General features: G+C 40.1%; 2 protein-coding genes across 3 annotated transcripts in view; one reads left to right on the top strand and one right to left on the bottom strand.

The window, feature by feature from the left end:
* LOC140852598 (IAA-amino acid hydrolase ILR1-like 5) overlaps window positions 1-21,759 on the bottom strand; it is a 137,173-nt gene that overhangs the window by 13,888 nt on the left and 101,526 nt on the right. The window lies entirely within an intron of this gene.
* On the top strand, window positions 14,721-20,169 carry LOC105054240 (protein DMR6-LIKE OXYGENASE 2-like). The gene is made up of 4 exons (XM_073246018.1): window positions 14,721-15,042; window positions 15,165-15,412; window positions 17,377-17,698; window positions 19,826-20,169. The coding sequence occupies exons 1-4, from the start codon at window positions 14,803-14,805 to the stop codon at window positions 20,069-20,071; spliced, it is 1,056 nt and encodes a 351-aa protein (XP_073102119.1). The 5' UTR covers window positions 14,721-14,802; the 3' UTR covers window positions 20,072-20,169.

The raw sequence follows: 21,759 nt of genomic DNA, 5'->3' as shown, positions 1-21,759 counted from the left end.
ATCAATGTGAATTTCTTTTGCAGGTGCTCGTTTTCGATGATCAGACGATGAAGAGATTGGCCGTAACAAATTTAAAATTATAAATTTAAATTTAATTATTTATTAAATAGATAAGCAGTTGATGCAAATTTATTTATATCAAACCCGCTTAAGACTGATTGGTTGCATGTCAGGTTGGCGTGCTGGTACACCTATTGACAAGCAATAATGAAAAACCAGACTCCCTCAGGTATGCTACCAGCCATGGAGTGAAGCCTCATCAGGGTAACTGGTGGGGCCCCACTCATTAATTTATTTCACACTGATTCTATCACCATGCGCATGATAGATATTAAATAATGAGGGTGGGGCGCCGTGGCTGCCATGTACTTGATTACCAAATGGCTTTCACACACGTCTTGGTCGGCACATTGTCGAAGAAATTTAGATGAAGACTGGTCGAACCCAACGCTACTCGTGTGCCAGTTGCAAACATGCTTGGATGACCACGCCATTGACTGACTCGACTCGATCCGATTCGATTTTTTTTTTCTTTTTTCATTAATTTATTTCAGACTGATTCTATCACCATGCGCATGATAGATATTAAATAATGAGGGTGGGGCGCCGTGGCTGCCATGTACTTGATTACCAAATGGCTTTCACACACGTCTTGGTCGGCACATTGTCGAAGAAATTTAGATGAAGACTGGTCGAACCCAACGCTACTCGTGTGCCAGTTGCAAACATGCTTGGATGACCACGCCATTGACCGACTCGACTCGATCCGATTCGATATTTTTTTTTTATTTATTTTTTGGCAGAAGTTCTACGGGATGGAGCGACACCACACCCAAAAGAGAAATTCTTTGTGCACCGCCCGCGCGGCGTTTTATTTTTTAATATATATTTAATATTTATAATTTTATTTTTTTAATTTTAAATAATAAAAATATTTTTTAATAATTATAATATTTTTTTTAAAAATATGATATTTCTATATAAAAATTATGATACATCTTTTTTTTCAAAAAAATTACGATATCCCTTCACAGAATTATAACATCTTTTATAAAAATTATTACATTCTTCCTTCGTAGAATTATGATATTTTTTTATAAAAATTATAAAATTTTTTATAAAAATTATGACATCATGTATAAAAAAATTATAATTTTAACGTAGGATGCCATAATATCAGCATAAGATATCATAATTTTTTCGAAAAAAAAATATGTCATCATTTTTATTAAAAATATTATAATTTTTAAAAAAAATATTTTTATATTAAAAATTTTAAATAAAAAATAAAATTATAAATATTAAATATATATTAAAAAATAATAATTATATAATATGATAGGATAAAGTGGTGCTCCATATCAGATTTTCTACACTGTAGGCGGTGCACAGAAAATTTCTGCGCCGGATATTTGGGAACATGGCCCAGGCCTAGGCCCAGCCTTGGACTCGTGCCGTTGGATAAACGTACGACGCTCTGTGAAAACAGAGATGCCCCTGTTCTCCTCGCCGCAACGGCACGCTACTCGCCGCCGCCTGTCTCTCTCTCTCCCATGCTTTTTCCCCCTCGCACGCCTCCATCTCGCCGCCTCTGTCGCTCGTCCACCCGACGCCGGCGTGCCTTCATCCCCTCTCGCGTGCGACCAAGCCCTCACTCGCGTTCCCCATCGCTCTCCCGCCTCCCGCACGCATCCAACCACAGCGCCTCTCGTGTTTTCACCCTCAACCCTCTCACCTCCACCATCTCTCACGCCCTCTTCCGCCTTCTCTTTCTCGCCCTACTGCTTCCTTCCCCATCCGTGTGCGTGTATGGGTGCGTGTTTTGAGGGTGAAAGGGATTTTTCTTCTCGCTCTCTCCCACTCTCCCTCAACCTCTTTATTAGTCTCCTTCCTTTCTTTGCAATGAAACGGTACAAGATCGGTAGCCTAGCTGTGGAACAACAATAATTTCTCCATCATAAGAGTTGTTAGTTTAAAAATTAAAAATCTTAAAAATTATGTTAAAATATTGGTGTGGTACTAGTTTTATGTGTCTACAATTTTGGAGTGATTAGGTTTCAAGCATCCCCGTGAATTGATTAGATTATATAACAATTGGCATCTACGAGATAAATAAAATTTTATGCTTGGTAATATTTATTGAAAATTAATTATAAAATATCCTGTGTCACAAATTATAATGATAATTTTAAATTTAATTATATATGAAATCTTTATAAATATACGAAATCGATTTATAATTGTATTTCTACTAGTTAATTGCATTGTTTCATCCATTATAAGTGGATTCATTGCGTAAAATTATAATTATTATATATTCAATTATTCAATATTTTAAAATAAAAGAATGCTTGATTTACATATATATATATATATATACATATTTGTATCACTTGACTCAAAGCTGAAATATAAATAGGTTTGTATTTGATTTCGTGCCCTATCGCAAGGGTAAAAATGATGGCCTTGTCATGAAGATAATCATTTTGATACTTTATCATAGGAATTGAATGTAGTGACTCCATCATGGGCATAACAGTGATGATATTGTAGAAAGGGTTAAAAATGATGAGCCTGCAATAATGATAATCCTCATGATACCCAAACCATAAGAGTTAAATACAGCCATAGTGAAGACAATAGAGTTAAAATGGATTGAAAATTTGTTACTCAGACCTAAATTCAAGTATACAAATGTAAGTATAGTAGATTACAAGATTTAGATATTTTACTTTAATCTGATAAAATATATTGATTTATAATGTAAAAATTATTGAAAAGATAAAACATACCATTTCAATATATGGATACTATTGAAAGTCACTGCTAAGTTTACTTGTATAGTTGTATTATATCTTATATGATTTAATTGACCTAACTCATTTAATATAGCTTAATACAGTTTTATAAAGTAGATTTGTTACTTACTAAGTTATAACGATCATTATCTTTACTTATAATTTTTCAAATCTAAGGATCAAAGACTAGGCTAGTATTGACTTTTAAGGATAGCACTTAGGGATAAGACCATCGTTGTAGTTGAAGTAGAGCTAGTTTTGGCCAATTTGTATATACTAAAGTGTTGTTCGGAAATTATGTATCAATAACTTAAATACTAAAAGTTGAATTGTAAATTTGGATAAAAATTTTTTTATAACTTGTGGCGATGTGTATGAATATATATGATATTTTATTTAATAATTTAGCTATTTTGATAATCACTATTGCTAGTATATAAATTATATGATTTTCAGATTATTTTGAATTTACTGGCAGGTGGAATATCTTGCTTGCTCATGGGACCAACTTCTCTGAATATATCTGATGATTGCTATGTCTTTAATTATAATTCTTAGGCGGAAAGCATGACAATATCCTATATTACAATTAAAATTAAAACATGCCGACAAATCTACTTTGAAAGATAACAAGCCACCGATATCTCTATTTCAATTTGCACCATGTCAAGGACAATGCTTCATTTTCCTTTCACTAGACAACGAAAGACACATTATTAAATGACAAGAAGTCAGTGACTTGTCTATAGAAAATTGTATAAAAAAAGACTTGTAGGGTGAAAATAGTGAAGACTCGATGAAGATGAACAACTTAACCAGATTGTTTATTTTTAGTAAAAAGGCAGATTCCTCGTTAAAAGAATAAAAATCAATGACTTGATGACCAATAGATGCCAAACAAATCACCAATTGATAATGGTTAGTTTATCCCATGGAAATCTGTAGCTAACGCCAATTCTTAGAATTTAGGACAGAATCCTTGCTCAGCTAAGCTTTCGACTTGACTAGCTATAATAGTTATGATGCATTCATGCAAGGATTTAATATTGTTATCATTAATTATTTGAGTGTTGGATGGATGTTTGGTCAGGACACCACCTCCCAAGATCCTTTCAGTACCACGCGATGCAGCAGGAAGGAAGAAGAAATAAAACAAAAGGAAAAACAATCAAAATACGTGGATCAGCCACAAAAGGGCTCGCCTCCACGGGGCATGTAAATTTCACTATGAAAAAAAAATTTTACAAGAGGAGACTTCACCCTCAACCCTTGTACACCCAATTCTCTCTCACCTGAAGTTCTCCTCACAAAAGCATTCTCTCTCTTGGAAGACCCCTGAACCCCTGAAGTGCCTGGCGACTGCTGTCCAGGAGCCTCCTGCTCCTTTTCTCTCAGCGCTTTCGCCTCTCTCTTCTTCCTCTTCTCGGATTACGCGCGGCCTCAGCAGAAAAATCGAACCACCTCCTCTCTGTTTCACGCACAGGCCTTTTTAAAGGGTTAAAACCTAATTAGATTAGGTTTAAGGGTCCTTAATCAACCCAAATCAGGTTCTGAACCATCGGATCAAAAAATAGATCAACCCATACCCTCCGATCACAATCGGTCCACGGAATAGTGTCGTGCACCATGCGAAACGTGTGGGAAACGCCCGCGTGGTCCACAGGCCCAGCCATGGACCGCTCGGTCCACGGTGGACCGGGGCAAAGGGCCAGCAGGCCGCTGGGCCTGGGCCGGCCTGCTCCCGCGCATGGGCCTGCACGCGCCTGGGCCGCGCGCCCGCCTGGGCCGTGCGCCCGACTGGGCCGCCCGCCCGAGTGGGTCGCACGTCCCGCGCGGGCCTGGGTCGCACGTCCCGTGCGTCGCATCCTGCGGCTGCGCCGCTGCCGCCCGCCGCCGGTCGCCGATGGTCCTCCGCCGCCTCGAATCTTATGCCGACTTCAAAAGCTCGTATCTCCTCCATCCGAGCTCCGTTTCAGGTGATCTTGATCTCGTTGGACTCCATTTTTCACCGTGAACCTCGTTATGGGCTCAATATGGGCTGAATCTTGAGACATCAAATCCTAACAATCTCCACTTCGACTCGATATTTGGCCTCCTCTAAAATCTGAGAGCTTCTGGATCTCCTCGCCCCCATGCCCTAGGGCAATCGTCTACTGATCATGGATGGGCAAACATGGGAGTCGAGCCAGGCTGCTCGATCCTATCTCCGTCGTATGCTGTGCTCCTCCTGACCTGAGATCTGCTCAGGGCATCGTTCTGCGGCAATAGGAATCTCACCTTGCGATGTCGCCTCTCGTCCTCTCGAGTTTCTTGTCTCGTGCCCGATCCACCTCCTGGAGCTCCACCTCGCTCTGGGCTCCGCCTGGCTCCCGAAGCTCCACCTTGCACTGGGCTCCCCATCAGGTAATAATGTCCTCTGCTTTTCTTCTTCCCCTCCAGTACAATCCTATTGTCACGTAACACTCTCAGGATTCCTCCGTCAGCTACCGTCCTGTAGCCTCTCGAATCCAGTCTGCTAAGTGAGATAAGATTCCGTCTGAAATCGGATATGTATCGGACCTCCCCCAATCTCCTCACTACACCGTCATGTGTCCTCCAACTGACCGTCCCAATGCCTTTGATCGCACAGCTCGATCCATCCGGCAAATATACAGTGCCCTCACTATTCTCCAAGGAGTCAAACTACTCCCCTCTGCATACATGATAGGGGCATGCAGAATCTAATATCCACTGCTGGAAAAAAGTAGATACCTCATTAGATATCTCTAAGACATCTCCATCTAAATTGCTGCCGGCCGTCGCTACAGCAGCCACCGTCCGATTTTTGAGTTGAGGGCAATCTTTGGCTAGATGCCCTAACTCCTGACACTGGTAACACCTGGTTTTGCTCAAGTCCCTCCTGGACTTGGACCGCCCTCGTTGCGATCTCCTGTCGCTCTATCTACCGCCTCCTGCTCCTCCAGAAGCCACCAAAACTGAGCTACCGCCACCTAAGCTCGAAGCTGGATTCTCCTTCCTGAGAACCTCGTTCTGGAGTATTACCGCGGTGATCTCGTCCATCTTGATAGTGCTCTTCTCCACTAGAAGAGCAGTCACCAAGGACTCGTACGAAGGGAAAAGCGACGCCAGCAAAACCAGCACCCTGGTCTTCTCCTCAACGTTCTCGCCAACGCTGAGGAGGTTGGTAAGGATCTTCTGGAAGTGACTCAAATGCTCCTGCACGCTCTGTCCCTCAGTCATCCGCAGTTGGTAAAACTGCCTCCAGAGGAAAAGAGTGTTGGTGAGAGACTTCGCCATGTACAACTCCTCAAGCTTCGACCACAGCACCGTTGGAAAAATCTCACTCAGCACATGGATCACCACCTCATCTGCCAGGTACATGCGGATGGTACTCACCGCCTGCATCTGTAGCCATTTCCAATCTCGCACCTCCATGGTGGTCGGCTTCTCATCGCACAAGAGAGCTTCGATCAACCCCTGTTGGATGAGCACGTCCTTCACCCTTGCCTTCCACAAGAAGAAATTTCTCTTACCATCAAAATTGTTGATCTTCATCTTGATTGTTCTTGTCTTCTCCATCTTCAGTCTTACTCACCACTGCTGCAATCTGCGTCCTTGTACCGCCTTACTCTGATACCACTTGTTGGGTGGATGTCTGGCCAGGACACCACCTCCCAAGATCCTTTCAGTACCATGCGATGCAGCAGGAAGAAAGAAGAAACAAAACAAAAGGAAAAACAATCAAAATATGTGGATCAGCCACAAAAGGGCTCGCCTCCACGGGGCATGCAAACTTCACTATGAAAAAGAAATTTTACAAGAGGAGACCTCACCCTCAACCTTTGTACACCCAATTCTCTCTCACCTGAAGTTTCCCTCACAAAACCTCTCTCTCTCTTGAAAGACCCCCTGAACCCCTGAAGTGCCTGGCGACCGCTGTCCAGGAGCCTCCTGCTCCTTCTCTCTCAGCGCTTCCGCCTCTCTCTTCTTCCTCTTCTCGGGTTACGCATGGCCTCAGTAGAAAAACCGAATCACCTCCTCTCTGTTTCACGCACAGGCCCTTTTAAAGGGTTAAAACCCAATTAGATTAGGTTTAAGAGTCCTTAATCAACCCAAATCAGGTTCTGAACCGTCGGATCAAAAAAACAGATCAACCCACGCCCTCCGATCGCGACTGATCCATGGAATAGTGCCGTGGATCACGCAAAATGCGTCGGAAATGCCTGCGCGGTCCACAGGCCCAACCATGGACCGTCCGGTCCATGGTGGATCGGGGCAAAGGGCCAGCAGGCCGCTGGGCCTGGGCCGGCCCGCTCCCGCGCGCGGGCCTGCGCGCGCCTGGGCCGCACGCCCAGCTGGGCCGCGCGCCCGCCTGGGCCGCCCGCCCGCATGGGTCGTGCGTCCTGCACGGGCCTGGGTCGCGCGTCCCGCGCCCCGCCACCTGCGGCTGCGCCGCTGCCGCCCGCCGCCGGTCGCCGGTGGTCCTCCGCCGCCTCGAATCTTATGCCAACTTCAAAAGCTCGTATCTCCTCCATCCGAGCTCCGTTTCAGGTGATCTTGATTTCGTTGGACTCCGTTTTTCATCGCAAACTTTGCTGTGGACTCAATGTGGGCTGAATCTCGAGACGTCAAATCCTAACATTGAGTATTAGTGATGGTATTTAGTCATCACATATAGTATGATCTTATATGGTGATAAGATATACATCATCATTAAAAATTATTAATGATGGTTATTTTGCTTATAATCATTATAATTATTACAAACAATTATAGTGGAGGTATTCAAATTTTCTAGTGATGATTTTTTTTTTTTGGATATACATGCATGTGATCACACCATTCTAGCTAGTACGAGTACAACCCAAGAGATTAAAAAACAAAATATCCTGTAGAGCCCAGGTCCAGTCTTCGGTGTGCTCGGTAACAAATGATGCAATCCAATTTATCATGTTGTTCGTTTTTTGAAAGACGTGTCAAATGGGCACTGCGATGGAATGGTGAGGGAAACTCCAGATGTCGCGGAAGAGCGGATGAGACTCCAATGCTTCACCTCATCCTAGATTTAGCCGATGACTATGAAAGAGTCATCCTCAATAAAACCTGCCTGGTGCAGATGATATCCGTTCAAGTAGCACGAAGCTCTGCACCCAGGATGGAAGGCTCAAAAAGATGTGAGCCCCCCGCTGCTAGCAGCCTGACATCCGGACCGCGGATGACATAGCCTGCAACACTCCTACCATCAGTAACACTACCATCGAAATTAATTTTGACAAATCTCGAAGGAGGAGGCTCTTAGGAAATGAAAGGAACCCTCTAGATCACTGCAGATATAGCATGAGAATCCTAGAAATTTGGGATGTCAAGCGATAGACCAACAGCATCGAAACGGTTGTACTCCATAACTAGATAATAGGCTCTTTATGGCACCCTATGCATAGGCACAATCTAAGTTTTAAAGATCAAGCCATTCCTAGAAAGTCAAATCTAATGGGCGACATACACCATCCTACCTCTCAAAGTATAGGTCGAACCCTTAGCCATACTCCAACGGATTGCATCCAGAAAGAGATACAGCCAAGGGTAGCTACTCGCCCCCTGTGGCTAACCACCGACTATCCTCTAAATCAACCTCGCTTTCAGACAATGAAGGAAGACATACTTCGTCAACTCATCCTCCAACTCACAGACTGAATAGGCAGCCAGAACCTCCATGTCGTTGTCCCTAAGAAGCGTACACGTCAGAAGTTGATCTCAAGCAACCTTCCAAAGAAATAATCTGACTCTAGGATAGACAACCACTCTCTAGATCCAAGCGGCCTCGATCCTCCTATCTAGCACTTATTTGCTCATCTCGATGAGATCCCTCACAGAAACCTTAATGCAATATGATCGGCTCCACACCTTCAAGTCCTAGCTCTAATGGAGTGGAATCGAGATAGCAAGAATCCTATCAACGAGCTGATTGTCAAAGAGACAGATGACATCCTGCACCCTCTGGCCCCCATCATCAACAGTAGTCAAGTCACAAACCCACAGATGATCATCCACCTTCATACTGATGTAGGTTGGCCAACGTGAGAGGGACAAGATGAAAATTGAAGTGTCTCAGCTCACATCAATCGAAGTCCTATCCCCAATCAACCATCTGATTTAAGTCACCACTGTTGGGGCATAGGCACAAATATTATTTTAAATGAATGAGCAGTTGTGATCAATCTAGATCTGAGATCTCTGACTCTGTGCCTCATATCGAGAACTCATCATCCTATTCCACAAGCAATTAGACTAGATGAGGAAGCTAACTGCATATTTAGCAATTATAGCCTTCTTTCTGACCAGTAGAGATTGGATCCCTAAGCCCCCATCCCGCACAAACTGGCAGACCACTTTTCAGGATAGTAGGTGAAGCCCATGATTGCCATGCCTTGAGCCCCACAAGAAGTTTTGAAACTATTACTTTAGCCCGTCGAGATAAGAGCTTGACACAATAGTGTTCATTAAGAGATAGACCAGAATGGAACTCAATATTGATCCTATGAGGATAGTTTTGCCCATTATGGAGAGGACATTGACTTGTTAGCTCTCAAGGCGATCCCATACCCATTGCTTCATGGGTTTACAGTTGGCCCTCCGAAGTCTCCACCCCATGATAAGAACCTTTGAATAGATTAGGGCCCCAATCTGCTTTGAGATCCCTAGCTTATCCTGAGTCATCCGCTTCATCTGGACCTTTGTCTTGGGGATAAAGGTGATGGTAGACTTCTGTAAGTTTACAAGCTAGTCAGAAGCTGATAGTAGGCCTCAACAATGTCACAAAGTACCTCATATTTCAGATTGAGACCCGACCAATGAGTAAGTAGTCATCTACAAAAAGAAGGTGCTAGAGCGGTTGAGTCCCTGGAGTGGGCTAGTAGGGCTCCAGCTCCGACCCTTGAACAGCCATCTACAAAGTATGGAATAGAGCATCAACATATAAAATAAACAGGTAGGAGGAAAGAAGGCACCCTTGGCGAAGTCCGTCCGTCATATAAAAAAAATCTATCAGGGTACTATTGATCAAGATAGTAAAGCTCGGGGTCTCTACATAGTTCATGATCCAGTCAATCTATCCATCCTAAAAGCCAAACTCATGTAGCATCTGGCGCAAAAAATGCCAGCTCATGCAATCATAGGCCCACTCCATATCTAGTTGGATCACCATCAGGTTTCGATGAATAGGGGCACACCATGAATCATGTATAAGTTTTTAGACAAGCAAGATATTATTGGTGATGCAGCGGTGACTGACAAAAGCACCATACTCTGAGCTAATCAAGCGAGGAATGATTGGCTTCAACCGTCTGATCAAGATCCTAGCACATACTTTATAGAGAGTTGTGCAAAGACTGATCGGTTTGAAGTGTCCGGACAGACACATCAGATCTCTTTGGGATGAGGGTGATTAGCATCTTGTTTTACTTCTCTGGAAAGCTCTTAGACTCAAAAATATCTGCACCACCTCTCCCCAGACAATAGGCTAGTACTGACGAAAAAAGAGAGGGGGAAACCCATTTGACCCCAGGGCCTTGTCCTTCTTAAGAGACCTTATCTTTCCTAAGAGACCAGAGGCCCCTTAACCTTCGCAGCAGACATCATACAAGTCAGGACCTCAATCTTCTCATTGAAGATGTGGCTCACAGGCTAAAACCCCTGGAATGGGGCATCCCTGCTTGAGGGTGTGGTCCAACGTGATTTGAAGAACTAGAGTATCTATCTTCTGATCTCATCACTGTTCTCCACCACTCTACTATTGCTCTCTCTCAGCTACCTAATATGATTGGTAGACGTTTGGATCATCATCGAATGGTGAAAGAATCTGATGTTTCGATCGGCCTCCATGATCCATTGAACCTGGATTGTTGCTTCCATAACATTTCCTGCTATTTCAATAAAGAGTAGTGGACATAGAGCTTGTGATGAAGCTCCCTTAAGTCAAGCTCTTGGAGGCCCCCTCCTAATCCTCTCACTTCTGGAGCTCCACAATGTCCCCCTCTATCTCCTCGATCTATCTGAAGATATCACCAATCTTAAGAAAGTTCCACTAAAGGAGCCTGTGCCTTGCCAACTCAAGCCTTCGGGTCATCCGATATCTCATGTCATCATGGACCAGCCTCCTCTACACCTCTCTAATCAAATTTCACGATCTCAGGTAGAAAGTCTAAAACTTCTCAAATCTAAATGTAGTCCTATGCATATGCAGGCCGTCAGTGATGAGGAGAAGCGGGCAGTGGTCTAAAGCAACCCTTAGAAGGTACTGAACCTGGTGCCTTGGAAAGCATTGGAACTAGTCAATGATGGTAGGTGCCCGATCAATCCTCTCCCAGGCCTTATCCGCCTCTTGTCGATTATTGCACTAGGTGAATCTAGATCCGGTATAACCAAGATCAATCAGGCCCAAGCCACCAATGAACTTCCTAAGCTCTCTGAAATCAATACTATCCACATACTACCTACCGTCCATCTTCTCATGGAACGCCACAGTGCATTTGAAGTCTCCGATGATAAGAGAAGGCAGGCCCTGTGCCACCATTCTAAAAATCTCGAATTGAAGCACTCTCTGCTTTCTGTACCTGGTGCTCATGTACTCTAAGAAAGCTTCTAAGTAGACTGACTACCGATTCTAATTCGAAGCTCATTACTTAGTAATACTAGAAAACTTCTTGAATTTCGATCTTAAATTAATTTGCAAAGAAAGGATCTTTTTGGAATATGATCTTATTTTGGTACATTGCTAAGGGACTAGCAATGATTAAGTTGGGGGGTGTGATTTATATCACAAATTGACATAAAAAGTATCAATTAATATCTAAATTATCTAACTTTATTAAGAAATTGATACTTGTTATTATATTTTGCAGAAGAAGAGATGATCAATAGAAAGAACAAGGAAAGAGGATTCCAACGGCGTAAATTTTATGCAAAACGGAGTTAAATTGACCCAAAAATTGAAGAATGAAGAAAGAAGACTCAATTGGGTCAAACCCGAGTCAAATCAGATCAAAATTGGTCAAAAATCAACTGATTTGGTGATCTGGTTAGCCGCCTGGTCCACAGCAACAGGCGCATGGACCATGGACCCATCGGCGCACCATAAACCCCCTAAAACCTCTTAGTCCCACATCGAAAGTTTTGAAAACCTTATAACCCCCAAATGCCTATAAAAAGCCCCCAAAGGCCCTTGTTTTATGTATTCTTCCTTCCGATCAAGCTTGTAACCCTAGATAGTGGGGTTTTTAGCTCTCTTTTCAAGCCTCGAGCTTTGAGGTTTTTGTAATAAATTTTTTTTATATATAAAATCTTATTTTTATGCAATTTCATCTCTTTACATTATGCAATTTATTTTTCTTGCAATTAGGATAGTTTAATTTATGCAATTTAATTTTATGCAATTAGGTTAGTTTAAATTATGCAGTTTAAATTTATGCAATTAGGATAGTTTAATTTATAAAATTAGGGTAGTTTATTTTTCTGCATTTAAATTTTGCAAGTAGATTTAGATCATGTCTAGCTAAGCATCCCTTCTAGGGTTTGCGATGAAGCTAGATCATGAGTAGGGATTTTACATAGGGTTCTTTCTTTTTCTTAGGGTTTCTTTTTCTTCCTCTTTTGCCAAGAATTTTTGATGAACTACAGTTGGGTCAGAGTCCCTTCATAGTTCATGCTTGATTCAGTGCATAGGAGGAGAAAACCCTAAGGGACCCTAGTTACTACTCCCCTGTAAAGAATCTTGATGGGTTATCGTTGGGTCTTAGTCCCTTCATAATCTATGCTTGGGAAAGACAAGAGGAGTAGTCGTTAGGATCAATAAGAAAAATTCTAGGTAGAATTCCCTAATCTAGATCTAGTGGATTCAAAAATCCTAGATCCTTAGTCTTATTGTCTTTAGCAAACAACTTTCGACTTTCGATTTTTGTTAAAGCTCGCTTGAGCATAGATTTGAAAATCATTTTTAAAACCAAGTCTCTGTGGGATCGACCCGTACTCGCTGGTCGTGCTACTCTGTACCCTCCATCCACTGCTCCCACCTCCTCCCCTTTGGCTCGGACTATGTTCTGTGAGCGAAAGCCGGCCATTGAACCTCCTTCTCGACCTTCGGTCGAACATGCCGCCTCCAAAAGAATGGAAGTGCCCACACTAGAGACACATGCTGTCGATGTTTTCATACACGAACCTTTGCTAGAAGGAGCCCTCTAGTCCCTTGATTAGCACCCTTAGTCTTAGTGGTTGGGAGAGATCAATCTTCACACAAGCCTCGGTAAATCTGAGTGTCCGCCACTTCGCCGTGCAATTATCCATCGACGACAGCTCCTCAACCAAGTTAAGAACACTCCAAATCGCCATCTCCGTTCTAAGCTCCATCAAAAGCTATGGCAATCAAATCCAAATTAGGGCCAATCAGATGGCTCCCTTCGATGGGAAGAAGCCAGGCCACCAGGGCTCCACTGGTAGTGCCTGACCGACGACCACTCATGGCCGATGGAGGATCAAATCCCTTTCTCTGGCCTTCTTGAAGTGGAATAAAAGGTGGCCCTTCTCGAAACTATAGCCCGCCGCATCTCCTTTTAAACCCACTCGAAGACGGAAACCCCTGGCCATCACCTCCATTGCCACTTTCTAGATGAGGTTCCTAAGCACTACCACCGAGGCCATCCACTCTTCTGATTCCACTCTCACGTCCTCCTCCGAGAGCTCAACCACCTTCAGGAACCACCTAACAAGCTCCTCTACCTTCTCTGGTGATTGTTTTAGCGAAACCCATGCAATGCGCCCTTGCACTGCCCTATTTCAACTAGATTCCAGCCGATCTTCCCTTGCGAGGCCTAGAATAGTTCTTGAGATTACTTATCATCTCCGCTAGTACTGTTGACTGCTGCAATCAGATCGATCATCAGTGACCAGACAGGTAAGATCCCCATACGAATCATCAAGCACCCAACAGAACACACAATGGAAAAGGTGGGATTTCAAATCATCCAACAGTAATTTTTTAATGATAATTTTTGATATTATTAAAAAACTAAAATCATGACACGTGAATCTCATGTCACAAAACCAAACTTACAACCTCGATGCAATTGGCTCCATTGCCATGTCACAAAACCAAACTTACAACCTCGATGCAATTGGCTCCATTGCTGTGCTGCCCTTCCCCAGAACCATGACGCCGTTGTCGGCGGTGGGAGCCAGCAACCAGGGCGGGCTGCCACGAGCCTGGCCTCAAAAAAAAAAAAAAAAAAAAAAAAAAGGAAGATAAAAGGCACCCTTACAGGGTGAAACACTAGAATGCCAAAAGCGGTGCCTACTCCCCGTGTACTCGTTTGGTGAGGCTTACGTCAGAAGTCCACCTCATGGCTGACGCAAATAATGATAAATTGTCGCTGATGTCATCCTACCTGCATCACTAGGCTTTCGTTTTATTTGGGTAACGCATCACCAGGCTTTCGTTGTTACACGCAAACAAAAAGGAAAAACATAAGAACAAAAATCTGGCCACAAAAATATCGCCAAAAGAGATAAGTGAGAGATTTTTTTTCTTTTCTTTTCTTTTTTCTTTTGAGAAAAAAGAAAAAGGTGAGATAGAATTAAAATAGACACGAAAATATGATGATTGGGTTTGGATTAGTGTCACGCAAAAAACAATGCACAAAAAAATAATCCGCCATACTAATGTCGTCAAAAGTTAGAGTTAGGCAGTAGCCGACACCACGTATGAACACCAGAGACGGCATTTTTGGGCCTTTGCCAAAGCTCAAACCAATCTCCGAGGCATTAGGCATTATTTTCTTGAGATAAACGCAAGCTTTGTTGCTTGGATGCAAAAAAAAAAATATTAGTCCTCTTAGTAAGAATATGTATCACGTACGTAATTTGCATCCATCAAACTCTATCTCCGGCTATTTATAGGAGAGACCGAGCCAGTTGTCATCAGAAACATAATAATAAAGTTTTTTTCCTAGTTAACATGTCCTCTCCCATGGCCACTGATTCTACCAAATTTCTCTTAAGCGATCTTGTTTCTTCCCATATTAAATACGTCCCCTCCAAATACATCAGGCCAGAGTCTGACCGTCCGGACCAGTTCAATGTGGAGAAATCGAATGCGGCGATTCCTGTTATAGACCTTCAAGGCCTCGCTGGCGCTAATCGCCCCCAAGTAGTTGAAGAAATTGGTTTAGCGTGTCAGAATGACGGATTCTTCCAGGTAGTACTTTGGAAATGCTGTTTAACGCATCAAGGATCTTTTCTAAAAATAAAAAAATAAAAAACGCATCAAGGATCCTTTTAATGCTTTCTCTTCCATTTAGTCTTTGGTGGATTTTGTAGGTTAAGAATCATGGCATCCCTATGGATGTCATTGAAGGCATGCTGCATGTTGCGAAGGAATTCTTTCATTTGCCGGAGTCTGAAAGGTTGAAGAGCTACTCAGACGATCCTAAAAAAACGACCAGGCTCTCGACCAGCTTCAATGTGAAAACCGAGAAAGTTAGCAACTGGAGAGATTACTTAAGGCTCCATTGCTATCCTCTCGAGAATTTTGCAGACGAGTGGCCCTCCAACCCTGTATATTTTAGGTACATAAAATCAAAACTTCTCTAGCATTTGAGATTACTTTAGTCTTTTCTCTTTATATATATTTTCCCTTTAAAAATTCCATTTATGTTGAGATCATGGTTTGGTATACACACACAAATAATAGTAGACAACAGTTTTTTTTCATATAATTATTTTATTTTATTTTATTTTTTGAGGGGTCGGGAGGCAAAAAAATGATACAAAATGTTTTATTACAGAGATAAAGCTATTTTTGTGACTATAGAAAGTAGAGATGGATTAGAGAATGTTTCAACACAAAACCTATAATTTTTTCTGAAATAAAATTTTTATCCAAAAGGAAAACTCCAATCCTATCAAATAAAATAACATATTTGACCCATAAAATACAAAAAAAAAAAATGAAGGAAAGAAGAGGAGGAAGAAGGACATATAATCATATAATTATTTTATAAGAACAAATTTATACAGAAAAAATAATAGCTCCTAAATATCCTCGGACATACCAGATGAAATTATTTTTTTCTTCGACCAATAGATCAAAAATAATATTTTATGAATATGAGCGTTGCTTTTCTATTACTAACCTTTAAGGTTTTTTTTTCTTTTTTTATGAAATATGGAGAAAGCAAAGTATTTCCTCCACTTAATTTATTCAATCTAAAGTAAGTAGATGTACAAAAGGAAAAAAAATCCCAAGAATAAATGTAGACGAGTGGCCCTCCAACCCTGTATATTTTAGGTACATAAAATCAAAACTTCTCTAGCATTTGAGATTTCTTTAGTTTTTTCTGTTTATATATTTTTCTCTTTAAAAATTTCATTTATGTTGAGAACATGGTTTGGTATACACACACAAATAATAGTAGGCAACAATTTTTTTCATATAATTATTTTATTTTATTTTATTTTTTGAGATGTCGGGAGGCAAAAAAATAATGCAAAATTTTTTATTATAGAGATAAAGCTATTTATGTGACTATAGAAAGGAGAGATGGATTAAAGAATGTTTTAGCACAAAACCTATATTTTTTTTGAAATAAAATTTTCATCCAAAAAGAAAACTCTAATCCTACCAAATAAAATAACATACTTGGCCCACAAAACATACGCAAACAAAAAAAAAAAAAAAAGAGTGAAAGAAGAGGAGGAAGGAGGAAGCAGGACATATATTATATGTCGAGCATCACATAATTATTTTATAAAAATAAATTTATACAGAGAAAATAATAACTCCTAAATACCCTCTGACATGCTAGATGAAATTATTTTTTTCTTCAACCGATAGATCAAAAATAATATTTTATAAATATGAGTGTTGCTTTTCTATTACTAATCTTTAAGATTTTTTTTTTCTTTTTTTATGAAATACGGAGAAAGCAAGGTATTTCCTCCACTTAATTTATTCAATTTAAAGTGAGTAGATGTACAAAAGGAAAAAAAAAATCCCAAGAATAAATGTATCGAATAAGTGAAATAAAGAAGAATCAAAGAAAGAAAAAAATACAGAAACAGAGCAAGAGAACAACCAAGATAGGATTACAAGACTCCAGACATCTGATGAAGAGAGCGCAACCAGTTCCAGGTAACTTGATGGACCTCAGACACTTATAACTATTATAATCTTAAACTCAAATAATTACATCCGAGTGTTTGATAACTAATGTTGTCATTACTTTGATAACACTTTGTAACTCTTTCAGAACCTATTCGCCATAATGAAATAATGTTGTTAAAGAGACCGTGGTTGAACTGGAAGTTTGGCAGCTTTCAACCAGTTCTTTTTGGCCCCCTCACAAACCGCGCAGCCCACACATTCCGCTTCTTTCGTCTCCACTTTGTTTTCAAGTCAGAAAAAAAAAAAAAAAGTAGGAGAAAAACGAAGCTCGTCCTTGACAAAAGTTAGAAATTTGTCATCGATAAAAAGTCTTCTGAAAGTCTTGACATTTACCGACGTTTGAACAAATTAACAATTGGCTTGCAGGCAAGTTGTTGGCGAGTACTGCAAGAACGTGAGAGAGCTGGCCTTGAAACTGTTAGAGGCCATCTCCGAGAGCTTGGGGCTCGAGCGTGACTACATGGTGAAGGCACTGGGCAAGCAAGCACAGCACATGGCTATAAACTACTATCCACCGTGCCCCCAGCCGGAGCTGACCTACGGCCTGCCGGGCCACAAAGACCCCAACGCCATCACCATTCTCCTCCAAGATGGAGTCTCTGGCTTGCAAGTCCTTAGGAACGGGAAGTGGGTGGCTGTCGACCCTGTCCCAGCTACCTTGGTCATCAACATCGGTGACATGATACAGGTATATGTTGACATTTTCGTTCCATTCGTGGGCTAGTACCGGTCTCCTTTTCTTTTCCATTTTTTTTTTTTTTTTTGGATAACTCAGTTAATTAAATTAAACACAAAAAGAAATATCTGTAGAAGTCTGAAAATATAATATTAGAAAATCGGAGGGAAGACGTCCCATAGTGATTGGTTTGCCATATACAGTGCCATCCAATCCACAATATTATTAGCTTCTTTATGAATAGATAATAGTGATCGCATTAATCTCCAACGATTTTATAGAAGTGGATGGATCTTATCCTCAACGGGAGGAGAATCGGTGAGTTATCTGATAACCGCTATAGAGTCACCTTTAAATAAATCGTTGAAGCCTGTAGTGTATAAACATCATAATTTAGATCATCCCAGCTGTCCGTAACTTAGCTATCAGAATTAAGGTATCAAATATCCTAACACCACCTACCGCTACAAAAAGACTACTAGCACCATGAACAACAAAACTCGCTCCATCTAAATCAAGTCTCTCCAATACACTGGTATCAAAATTAATTTTAAGAAAGCAAAAGATGGTGGCTCCCAGAATTGGTGGCTCTCAGAAAAAATATATTATTTGGAGATATATAAAAATTATAAAAGAAGAGCTACAGATTACTCCAGCTATCAAAGATCATTCTGCAATAGCTATCTGAAGATATTTATGAGCGTGGATGGATGCTTTCAGAAGAATTAGTTTAACACTTTGCTGCATATTTTGAAAAATATGATCATTGCTTACCAACCAAATATTACAAATAATGTAGTAAGCTAAAATTACTTTCTCCTTGTGAGCATTATTAAAAAAAAAAAATCTCCTTATGCCCCTTTAGAGTGGTTGGTTACGTATTTGACCAAGTCAGGCCAAATCCTTACCTAGGTTTCTTCGTTAAGCGAGGATCTGTTGCGGTGCATGTATGGCATCATAGAGTACACGGCACCGTAGAGTGCTGTGTATCCATGGATGGTTGCTATGGGATGGGCCATAAAATAATATGCGCACCTGCATTGTCGTGCAACTTCTAAGAATGTTCGGTGTGCTACAAGGCTAATTAAGTTTGAACGGTCCTGCATTAATTATTTTGTAAGGGCTACATGGTTATCTACAGCATGAACTATTAGTTGTCAGTGTCTAGTAGCTATGATGTGTCACTGACTCAGAGGTGATCTGGCTGTCAGAATAATAGTGAATGGTACATGCATGTGCAGCGCAAGGTCTCAATTTGACCCCGGAACAAAACATCTAGAAGAGAAGGTTAAATTAATCTAAGATAAGATTATAGTCAATCATTGTGGTTGCTGCAGTGTCAGGGTGTATCTTTCACACAAAAGGATATTCATCTTCCTTAGTACAAACCCATCGTTGGATCATCTATTAGTCCCTTCGAGATGTATTCAAGTAAATGAATGATAGAGTTTGTAGCACTTTAAGATCTATACAGAAGATGATTTAGTGATGAAGGAAGATAATCTTATCTTTGTGCAAAAGATACAATCCAAATTTATTTTCAAATCTATCTATTTGAAACTACATACAATACCACCACGTCATGAATTTCTTTGGAGGGGTAACTGATTACGTACCTGCATGCATGTGAGGGAGTATTTGGTTGGGCAAAACTGGATTATAGCCCTATGGTTGCATCCCCTATCCATGTGAGTTCTTGGTTCGGATTTTGGTAAGTTATTTGAGACCAATATAATTTTGATAATTGGTACCACTGCAATATATTCTATAAATAAATGAAAAGAAAAAGGCATGCATCATGGATTGTAAACTTGCAGCACTTAGGAGTGGAAAAAAAAAAGAGAGTTCATTAGAACTTCACTTAATAATTCAATCCTCTCTTAAATGGAACTAGTTTATTATGCTTCTGGCTAGTTGATCAGAATTATTATTTTGTTAAATATCTAAGAATTAATTATTCAAAAAGAAAGATGAGTAAGATGAATATAATATACATGGTTAAATGTTTTTTTAAGTATGTGGACATGGAGAATTAGCTATGTCTGTTTATTACAAGCGTGGTGCAATTTGCATACCACTTAGCTTCAATAAATAACCATCATGAAAATTTATTTAACAGATTTTGCATATTTCTTGTAGGTTCTCAGTAATGATCGTTTTAAAAGTGTGCTTCATCGTGTGGTTGTGAATAACACAAGCGAGAGGATCTCTGTCCCTACTTTCTATTGCCCATCTCCAAATGCTTTAATTAAACAAGCAGAAGCGGTAGTTGACGAGGAGCATCCATCCATCTATCGAAGCTTCACCTATGCAGAGTACTACGAGAAATTTTGGAATCAAGGACTCCAATCCGCGAGCTGCCTCGATATGTTCAAACTCACCTGATGATAAATGCTTTAAACTGCTATTTCCGACCCACCAACAAGCTCTGACGAGGTCTTTTGATGTGTTTGAAGCCACCTGATGATAAATGCTTTAAACTGCTATTTGAAGCATTTATCATCAGGTGGCTTTAAACACATCAAAAGACCTTGTCAGAGCTTGTTGGTGGGTCGGAAATGAATCCTGCAAAAAAGTTACAATTTCATTTCTATAGTAGACATTTAGAGGAGTCTATATCCAAATCATTGTATATGCATGTGTGGTGTTCATTTCTCAACATAAGAAGATATTGTTACCGATAAAGGAAGACACTATCCTTGTTCGCTAATTTATTCCTCCATTACGCACTATTATTAGATATTTTTTGTGGGTTGGAAGGAAAGCTTGAAAAAATTTTATAGCTTACACAGGATGATACCAGTTTAGAAAAGGGACGTTCTTTTATGGATAAATATTTTTAAAAAAATGATTAATTTTTCTATCGACCAACTTATCCATATTCTTATGAATTTCAAGATGGTTAAGTTACTTTATCATGAGTAGTATTTATCCATAAAATAGAAAAAAAATCTTACCTACATAAACAGAGACTAAATCATTTTTTCATCAATCAGTAAAAAAATATTTAATTTTATTTTTAAAATATCCTCTTCTCATTTTCAATGCCCCTATCATTAATATCCAATAACTCAATCCTTCACTTTTCTCAAATTTTAGTCCCCACTCTTCTTCCCACCAGCTTTCTAATCGCCGTCATCTTCTCCTTCCTTCCTTGAAGATATGCAACATTATTTTATCAATCTTTCTTTTATTTATTTTTGTTTATAAATATTTACTATGGTTTTACATTGTAGAATGGAGTCACAGGGAGGACACGAGTCACAATTCCATCCTTAGGTTTTTTTCCACCTCGTGGTGTTTTTTTTTACCAGTCTTGGACTTAAGGATTACACCGACATGGACGCATCCTCCCCAGGATGCGTATAGGTAAAATACAATGGGGGCACAAAGGGACTGCATTTTTTTTTTCATTTTAAGATTGAGTCCAAATTAACAAAAGAAATTATATTAAGATATAAGATTACAAAATCAAATATTGATTTTAAAAATTCAAATATAAGTATAAAAAAATATTGGTTGAATCTAATTATGATTGAATCTTATTTTATTCATGATAATTAAGGCTAATTTTGTTAAAACTAGGCTTATCATAATCTATTCAATATTTTCCTCTTCATTTTTTTTAAAAATCAAAATATGGTACAAGATATTTTAAGAAGTTCTAGATTGAGATAAAATCATCAAACCACAAATAGTAGTTTGTATTACGAACCATCCTATCTCTTCTTTTTAAACATGTTTCCACTCTCCTAATTAAGAGAGGATAGATATGGGGTTAAACTAAGATGTAATTTAGGTGAGTTTGAGATGGGAGAAATTAGAACTCATGTCCTCTCCCCGTCTTTTGATTCTGTTTCATACAATCTTGATGGTATTCATGTCACAAGATTCTTTTTTTTTTTTTTTTTGAGATGAAGAGGGCTTAACCCATGCATGTATATGGTCCACACATAATACTATTGTGAATTCTTTTGAAAAGTTAAGGTCATATTCTTTGTGGACAAGGTGCAGAATATATTTTCTTTATGGATAGTGGTTTAGTTTATCCCAAAGTTTGGTTCAGTTGCCAT

The sequence above is a fragment of the Elaeis guineensis genome, chromosome 11 (genome assembly GCF_000442705.2).
Source record: "Elaeis guineensis isolate ETL-2024a chromosome 11, EG11, whole genome shotgun sequence".
NCBI classification, from domain to species: Eukaryota; Viridiplantae; Streptophyta; class Magnoliopsida; order Arecales; family Arecaceae; genus Elaeis; species Elaeis guineensis.
The sequence above is the reverse complement of the archived record's forward strand: the minus strand, read 5'-3'. Positions and strand labels throughout refer to the sequence as shown.

Excerpts from the sequence above, each read along its gene's own strand:
- LOC105054240 (XM_073246018.1), top strand. The coding sequence starts at position 14,803 with ATGTCCTCTCCCATGGCCACTGATTCTACCAAATTTCTCTTAAGCGAT. Across the intron at positions 15,043-15,164 it reads AGAATGACGGATTCTTCCAG|GTTAAGAATCATGGCATCCC; the intron begins GTAGTACTTTGG and ends TGGATTTTGTAG. Across the intron at positions 15,413-17,376 it reads TCCAACCCTGTATATTTTAG|GCAAGTTGTTGGCGAGTACT; the intron begins GTACATAAAATC and ends ATTGGCTTGCAG.